This window comes from Kryptolebias marmoratus, linkage group LG17, assembly GCF_001649575.2.
Source record: "Kryptolebias marmoratus isolate JLee-2015 linkage group LG17, ASM164957v2, whole genome shotgun sequence".
In the NCBI taxonomy this organism is placed as follows: domain Eukaryota; kingdom Metazoa; phylum Chordata; class Actinopteri; order Cyprinodontiformes; family Rivulidae; genus Kryptolebias; species Kryptolebias marmoratus.
This window is the reverse complement of record NC_051446.1, coordinates 27,075,957-27,084,860: the sequence shown is the minus strand read 5'-3', so window position 1 is coordinate 27,084,860 and position 8,904 is coordinate 27,075,957. Positions and strand designations below refer to the sequence as shown.

The window sequence follows — 8,904 nt, the reverse complement described above, 5'->3', positions numbered from 1 at the left end:
CATCGCAGAACCCTGATCTGAGCCCAGAACCATCGCAGAACCCTGATCTGAGCCCAGACATCGCAGAACCCTGATCTGACCCCAGAACCATTGCAGAACCCTGATCTGAGCCTAGAACCATCGCAGAACTGGGCTTTTGGACTTGTTTCTGACAACAGTTCCTCTGACTTGAGACAAACTCCATCAGGAGAGAGAGAGAGAGAGAGAGAGAGAGAGAGAGAGAGAGAATATTTAAATTTATATTTTTTCATATTTATATATGAAATATTTATTAACAAATGAAATGATAAAATGTCTATTTTATACCGTCTGACAGGAAACAATAAGCAAAAACTATTTCCATAAAATCCAACCATTTCTGCTCCATTACTAGACTTAAAGGTTTGTTAACTTCCAAACTGTAAAAAAACTCCTGCTGTGAGACAAACAGTCTCTGCTCATCAGTTCATCCTCCTCCTGTCTCAGAGCATGAACCCCCCCTGCAGGAGCCTCCAATAAGGAGGTTTTAGGGGCCCTGCCAGGATCAGTTGGTGTTCGACAGATGGAGCCCCGTCAGCAGCCTGCCTCTCGGTCTGCTTTCTGCTCTGACACTAATGGAAATCAGCAGCATTTAAACCCAACGAGTTATTTAATTAGTGCGCTTTAACGAGCGTGCTCGTCAGCCCTTGTTTCTGATTCTTTGTAGAAAAGACGTTTGGTTCCAGCTGGTTCCAGTGAGTCTGAGAGGATCAAATGTTTCAGTTCTGCAGCTCATTTCAGTCACACTAATCACTGATAATGAGTCCTAAAGGAGATGGTTCTGCTGCTGAACTCCAGCAGGTTCAACAGGTGTCTGATCACCTGAACCCAGATCTTCACATGTGTGTTTGGTGTTTCAGGCTATCATCTATGAAGGTCAGGACAAGAACCCAGAGATGTGCCGAGTTCTGCTCACACACGAGATCATGTGCAGGTAAGAACACCTGAACACTCCTGAAGCAAGACCACTTCAGATCCTGGTGTTGGACCAACTCATCTGTTCGTATCTGCAGCAGGTTTACATCTCATGACACCAGGATCAGGTGTCATGAGATGTAAACCTGATCCAGGTCTACCTGAGGACCAGAACAGAACCAGGTCCAGGTTCTTTCTGAATCAGAGGCTGAGATACTGTCTATCCACACTGAGATGGTCCTGAAAGAACCTGGACCTCCTGCAGAACTGATCAGTCTTTGGAGGAAATGATAACACCAAGAGCTTTAATGATCAACATCATTCGTCCGTCCATCGACTTCACCTGCTTCTCCTTTCCGGGTCCCAAGCAGCTGGTGTCTGTCCCCGGGGTCACTGTGTGAGAGGTGGAGTACACCCTGGACAGGTCTCCGGTCCATCACAGGTGCACCTGGACAGGTCTCAGGTCCGTCACAGGTGCACCTGGACAGGTCTCCAGTCCGTCACAGGTGCACTTGGACAGGTCTCTGGTCCGTCACAGGGACACCTGGACAGGTCTCCGGTCCGTCACAGGGGCACCCGGACAGGTCTCCAGTTCCTCACAGGTACACCTGGAGAGGTCTCCGGTCCGTCACAGGGACACCTGGACAGGTCTCCGGTCCGTCACAGGGGCACCCGGACAGGTCTCCAGTTCCTCACAGGTACACCTGGACAGGTCTCCGGTCCGTCACAGGGACACCTGGACAGGTCTCCGGTCCAGAGGCACATAAGGACAAATGAGATAACCATTCACCCTGTCACTCACACCCAGGATAATTTAGTTACGATGAACCTAACATGTAAAGTCCATCCAGAAAAGTTGGGAGGTGATCCTGTGACCTTCTAGCTGGAAGGCAATAGCTCTAACCGCTGCTCCACCGTGCTGCCTCATGATCAACATAAATCTTTCTGGATTTAAAGGCTAACTGTGAGGTGACATATCTTACTAATTAGTTTCATCATGTTTAAGTGATAGTTTAATGTCATCAGCATAACAAGAGATGTGTCTTGTCTCTGATCTTACCTGAAGACCGTACTTAAAGACAAAAGAACCCGTACCAGTTCATAGTTGTGTGGACCACCAGAACAAACTGCTGATGTGAGGAAACATTAACATCTAAACACCTCATCAATGATAAAACATCAGCTGAGAGTCACGTCCGTGTGTCAAAGCCAGGAACCATAGACCTGGACCCAACCAGACCTGTTTGGACAGATGTGTCCTTTTCAGCCAGCTGCTCTGTTCTGGGTGAAAGTTCTGAGCAATGCAGCTCTTTGTTATTCTGTTTGTGTTTGCAGTCGCTGCTGCGATAAGAAGAGCTGTGGAAACAGAAACGAGACGCCGTCAGACCCCGTCATCATCGACAGGTAACTCTGCTCAGACGGACGTGTTTAATGCCAACCTGATGGGTAAATTTATGTTTCCTCTTCAGATCAACATGTCAGCCTGTAGGGGACATGATTCTGTAACTGGACACCAGTCAAATAAATCATCACTCAGACACTGTTCTCAGGAGCAGCTGTGTCAGATTTGTTGTTTGAAATATTTCCTTCCAACTAAACAACAAACATCACTGATGGGTTTTATTTATTGTTTTATTAATTTATTTTACTAATCCATCCATCCGTTTTCTTCACCTACTTCTCCTTTCCTGGTCGTGGGGAGCTGGTGTCTGTCTCCAGCAGACACAGAGGACAGGACACCTGGACAGGTCTCCAGTCTGTCACAGGGACACCTGGACAAGTCTCCGGTCCGTCACAGGGACACCTGGACAGGTCTCCAGTCCCTCACAGGTGCACCTGGACAGGTCTCCAGTCCCTCACAGGTGCACCTGGACAGGTCTCTAGTCCCTCACAAGGACATCTGGACAGGTCTCCAGCAGACACAGAGGACAGGACACCTGGACAGGTCTCCAGTCCGTCACAGGGACACATAGAGACAACAGAGACAACCATTCACCCTCTCACTCACATCGAGGGACAGTTTAGAGTCACCAATGAATCGAACCTGCAGGTTTTTGGAAACTGGAGAAACCTCAGCAGCTCTAACCGCTGCTCCACTGTGCCAGCTTGTTTTTAAGAATTATTTTTTAATTTACCAAATGAATGACACGGGGACAGATATATGGAGCCTGAAACAAAAAGATACAAATACTACAAATCAAAACCAAAAACTATAAATACAAACTTCCATTTGGAAAAACAACAACAAACAAACAAACACAGACAATGAAGTTTCTCTCAGTTCAGATTGTTTTCATGTTTAAATGTTCATCAGTAAAAAGAATCCAAGTATTTTTATTTATTCACAGAAAAACTTCCAGAATGAATAAAGGAACCTCACTGAGCATCATCTAGAACCGGCCCGGTTCTGAAACAGATCTCTTTAATTCAGAGTTTGTTCTGTGAAACATGAAGGTTTTCAGTGTCGGACTGTTGGTTCTGGTCTGTCAGAAACCAGGCCCGGCTGCTGACTGGCTGCACCCCTCAGGTTGGATTTGTGGTTTAACAGATAAACAAGGACTTTTATTATTTCTGCTTTTGTTTCAGAGACTCTAATTTCCTTTAAAAAAAACCTTTAAGCACAAAGAAAGAGAAACTGTTGGAACCCCCTCAGGCTGAGAGGTGGTTCCAGTTCAGCTGCTCTGGTTCTGGATGCTGGGTTTGTTGATCCTAACTGAAAGACGGACACCACAAAACTGACAGAAGTTCTGTGTGGTTGAAGGTTTAAAACCACTTCATATGTTCTGAAATTGGACCTGAGGCAGTTCTGCTCCCCTTCAGTCTTCCTCAGCTACAGAACAGAACTCTGAGGAAACGAGATGCTTGTGTTCTGGAGAACAATTAAAAGTCAGTTTGGACCGGTCAGACAGCAGAACCGGGTCAAAGGATCACAGAGAATGTGAAGAAGAACTGCTGCTGCTTCTCACCAACATGAAGGTCTTTCTGCTGTAAACCAGGAGAATCTTCCTGTTCGGATTTAACCGGATAATTCCTGGAGATTCTGGCGGATCCGGTCTGAGTGAGGCTCCTCCTCCTCCCCCTGCTGTACCCCCTCCTTCTGTCCCACGAGGAATCATTCACTCTCCTCTCCTCTCCTCTCCTCTTTTCACTTCCCCCTCCTCTTCCTCCTCTGAGTATTAATCTCGTTCCTCCTCCCCCCTCGGCCTCTCTTCTCTCAGGCTGTGTGTGTTGGTTGGGGGGGTGGATGGATGGATGAATGCGACTGCAGTAGCTTTTTGAAAAGAGAAGTGGTGATTTTACAGCAGCTCTTTTTTCTCTCTCTGCCTGCTGAAATGCATGATGGGAAGGTCTCCTGTGTTTTCAGCAGCGTCCAGTGAACAGGAAACATGTCAGGGTCAGACTGCAGCTCACAGAACCAGTCACTTACAGCATCTGCACCTTTTAAAAACAGAATTTATAAGGAAACATCAAACAGAGTCTTCCGTCTTCACCTTTTCTAATCATTGTTTTATAGGAACAACATTTAAACCCTTAGTAGACCAGGATGTGATGCCTTTAACCCCCAAAATGTTAAAACCTGGGCTTTGTTTAGTCACGCTGACTAAACAAAGAATCTGAATATCCTTGAAAATATTTGATCAAATAAATGTCAAGTTTTCTTTATTGTTGTAAAAAATCTGACTGAATGAAACTTTGTGTCTTTCATGTTCAGAGAAAGTGCAAAAACAACAACACAATAAAAGATGGTGCTAAAAGAGCGTAACGTGCTAAAAGTGTGACAGCTTTCTGAGCTGAGACAGAAATAAAGTGGTCAGAACCTAAATTATTCATCTTTGAAAGACATAAAACTAATAGGGTTCACATTTTTTCTTTATGAATGATTTGACTTCTGAAATGTCACTTTTGACCATCCACTGAGGGGTTTAGACATGCGTTCGGTCATCTTTTTAAGGTTTGCAGAGAAATCTTACCTGGGTTTGTCAGAACTGGACTCTTCAGGGACTCAGGCCTTTTACCTGAGATTTCCTGGACTCTCTGACCCAGATTAATGCTTCTCTTTCTTTTGGGACCACTCTGAGTTTTATCTTTTACATTCCTTGTTCTTTGTCCTCCTCCATGTCCACACATCCAGATCTTCTCCCAGAGCCTGCATGGTGTCTCCAGGTTTTCCAACCTTTGTTCTTTTAGATGTAGATGGGTGCTCCTTCTACCCATCCTCTGAGATCTTTATCCTGGACTCCTCTTGCTCCTTCTTCTAATCTCAGAAACATCTCAAAACTCCAGACGTCTCTCCTTCACTCTGTGCCAGGAGCCCTCATCTCGTCTGGTTTTGGTTTTAAAGCTCTCAGTTGGCTTCAGTCAGTCCAAAACTCTCCTGCTAGGGTTCTCACCTGCACCACCCCTCATTGAGCTCCACTGGCTTCCAGTTAGGCCCTGGATTCAAGATTCTTCTTCTCATCTGTCTCTGTGCTTCTCAGAACCTCTCTGATCTCCTTCATCGTTAAACTCTGCCCCAGAACCTCAGGTCTTCTGGCTCTGAACTACTCTCTATGTGAACATTTGGTGACAGATCTTTCAGTACCTCAGTATTCCAGGTGAGACCTTTGACTCACTGGATCTATCGCAGTATCCTTATGTCTTAACCTCCTGGTCTTCTCTGAATCTGCATGATGTTTCAGGTTCTCTGATTCCACCACCTTTGGGACTCTCAGCTAAGTGCAGGTTTAAGAACATTTGTGTTGTTCTGAATGCAGGAATGTTTTTTCAAAGATACAAACTGGAGTAAAGAAGGATGTCCCAACTTTAAGGCTCAGTGTTCTGGGTACAGCTGGATGGATCTTCTTCCTGTTCTTGAATGTATTTGGTTGATGCAGACCCATCTCAGTTTGGTATTTAATTTATAACATCACCTGCATGGTTCTGGTTTGGTTTTGGAGCTGCAGATGGTGGCTCTGATTTCTAGATCTGACTTCCTGTAAGGTTCATCTACTTTGTGTCATTTGATTGTGATTCTGTTTAACCCTTTTAAGACCACGGGTAACTCCTTGCTACTTTGTACAGTTTTAATCATTCAAACTGGCCCTGTGAGGTTATGGATAGTTCTGGTTTGGGTTCTGTGTTCCCTGTGGGGTTTTGAATTGTTCTTATCTGGTTTCAGTTGTTCATGTAGGGATGAGGATGGTTCTTATCTGGCTTTAGTACAGTTTCTCTTTGCTGGGCCTTATTGTGCAGGTTTTGATGTGTCAGGTTCTTTGTTCTGTGTTCTGGTTCCATGATGATCAGATGATCCATGTTGAACTCTGTGAAAGCATTTGGTTCTATGTTCTGATTCTGGGATGATTAAGTCATCCACTCCGGACTCTCTGTGAAGATAAGAAAATTCACTCTGTGAGAACATCTTGTTGTGTGCTGGGATGATTCACTCTGGACTTTGAGAAAAAAAAGACAATTCAGCCTGGAATCAGTGAGAATGTTTTATTCTGTGTAGCACGAAGAAGAACCGCCCCCCTCATGACCTTTGACCTCTGACCTGGTGTCATCTATCAGGGACCGAAGTTCCTTCTGACCTGAGTGAATCCTGATTGTTTTGGGACCCGTGTAAAGACTTCAGTGACCTCTGACCTCTGACCTGAGTGAATCCTGATTGTTTTGGGACCCGTGTAAAGACTTCAGTGACCTCTGACCTGAGTGAATCCTGATTGTTTTGGGACCCGTGTAAAGACTTCAGTGACCTCTGACCTCTGACCTGAGTGAATCCTGATTGTTTTGGGACCTGTGTAAAGATTTCAGTGACCTCTGACCTGAGTGAATCCTGATTGTTTTGGGACCCGTGTAAAGACTTCAGTTATTCACAGATTGTTTACATGTTGTCCTAAAGCTTGCTGAAATGAGAAGTTTATCTGATTATGAAGCTTTGGACATCCGATAAAGGATCATTGATCATTCTGTGTGCAAATATTGAATATGAGAAATTATTCAAGTTTTGTTGAACAAACCTCTGTTGTCTTACAGGAGAACTGTAGAATCTTTGGAGAGTGAGATAGTCTTTCTGCCCACCCCGAGGTCTGAATGTTCTCCAAACTGAGGAGAAATCCTTGGCGGGTGGCTGCAGCTCAGTTGGTTTCTGTGTTGGTCGTGTGAAGACCTTCTTCCTTTCCCTCGTTTTGTCTTCGTTTCATTTTTGTAGCCTGAGAAAAACGTTTTTCTTAAGTCCAGCAGACTAACGGTAAAGAGAAACTAAGTTAAGAAAGAACTGCTGTAGTTCACACATCGCCTGACTCCTGCTGCAAACATCACCACCACCTCAGGTGACCTTGGACAAATCTGACCCCTGACCCTCAACAGGCTCTGGGCCTTAACCTGCCTCCTTGTCGTGGTCCTGTCAAGGCCTGTGCAGCCTCCAAGTTCCTCAAAGACAAAGTGATGACTGGCTCTCCACAGCTTCTGATCCGGTGAGGCACCTAGAATTCTGTGGGACGAGAAAGATAAAAGAAGAAGTGACTTTGAGTCTGACTATTTCATTTTAGCTGATTCAAACTGATAAATAACATCTATTTCAAATTTGATATTTCCTCAAAACTAACCTGACAACCTGGCAGAATTTGTCAGGTTTGAGTCAGCACAAGGATCACGAGAACACAAATATGAAAATCAAATTCAGAAGATCAAAAAATAACTCAAAATAACTTACAAACACACACATGCACATGGCTGTAATACACACAGCCCTCAACTCACTGCCTCTGCTGGCCCGTCTCCTTAAAGACAGAATTTGGTTTCATCCTTATTTGGTGTAAATATTGTGATAAAGAGTTTCATTCTGCAGTTGTTGAGATCTGATAATTTAATCTAAGGAGTAACGTTCCCATATTCTACATCTGGTCCTGTGATAATGAGATAATCAAGCCTAGAATCTGTGAGAATGTTTGGTTCTGTGTTCTTGTTCCATTATGAGATGATCCACTCTGTGAGAACGTTTGAACTCGATGGTCTTCAGTTAGTTTGTCTGTCATCTTTAAACTTCACCCGTTTGTAGCTGCTGCTGCGGCTGATGGTGATGGTGATGATGATGATGAGGATGATGACAGTGGAACCGGCTCTCATCTTTTCTCGCTCTGAATACCTGATGTGAGAATTTTTTCACTGGGTACAATCTCCTGTCTGTGAGGGTCTCTTGTGTGTGCAGCGAGGGATTATGGGAGGACGAAGGGCTGTCAATCATTTGGCGGGCGTAGGTGTGATTTCGCTCTCATGCTTCGAGTCAGTTTTGGATGGAATCTCATTACTGGAAGTGTTTCGGGGTGACTGACAGCAGAATAATGTTTGGGGCCCCCAGAGGGCCCCAGCCAGCTAAATGTTAAATGTATGAATGCATGGGAGTCAATGGAGAGATGAAGTGTAGCTGAATATTTTTCTTCCTGGGAAACTGTCTGGGAGTGAAGCGTTTGACCCTGAACACACCGTCTTCAATGTTCCACACACGAAGCAACACAACGCAGGCACGCACACACACACACAGCACACAGACCCACAAACCTCCGCACACACACAGCACACAGACCCACACACCTCCGCACACACACAGCACACACACACACCTCCGCACACACACAGCACACACACACACCTCCGCACACACACAGCACACACTCTAGTCTGAAGTTTTGTAACAAATTAGTGTGTCTGTGTGTGTGTCAGTGTGTGTGTGTGTGTGTTACCTAGAGAGTGTTTCAGGTGATCATTGATCTTCCAGTTGATCATTAGACATCAGAAACTCTGATGGAGATGAAGACGTGAGCTTACAACACTTCTGCTCCTCTTCTCCAGAGGAGTAAATGAAGGAGACAAACCTCCTCCTAACTGGTATTTAGAAGGTGTGTGTGTTCGAGTGTGTGTGTGAAGATGGATCTGCAGTTAATGGAGCTGAATGCAAGAGGGAATGAGTGTGTTTGTGACCCCCGAGTCTCTGCC

At 45.0% G+C, this 8,904-nt stretch overlaps 1 protein-coding gene and 1 long non-coding RNA gene across 7 annotated transcripts in view; one reads left to right on the top strand and one right to left on the bottom strand.

Annotated features, from left to right (window-relative positions):
- Positions 1-4,073, bottom strand: part of LOC112449977 — a 9,991-nt gene extending 5,918 nt beyond the window's left edge. Inside the window, exon 1 of the long non-coding RNA XR_005234331.1 lies at positions 3,900-4,073. This is a non-coding gene — a long non-coding RNA (uncharacterized LOC112449977). The remainder of the gene's footprint in view (positions 1-3,899) is intronic.
- The window catches only part of LOC108251383 (transcription factor COE3-like), a 73,003-nt gene that overhangs the window by 8,250 nt on the left and 55,849 nt on the right, over positions 1-8,904 (top strand). For all 6 annotated transcript variants that reach the window (XM_037980883.1, XM_037980879.1, XM_037980882.1 and 3 more), the window contains exons 5-6: positions 879-952; positions 2,269-2,337. In XM_037980883.1, coding sequence (XP_037836811.1) covers positions 879-952; positions 2,269-2,337 — 143 coding nt within the window. The remainder of the gene's footprint in view (positions 1-878; positions 953-2,268; positions 2,338-8,904) is intronic.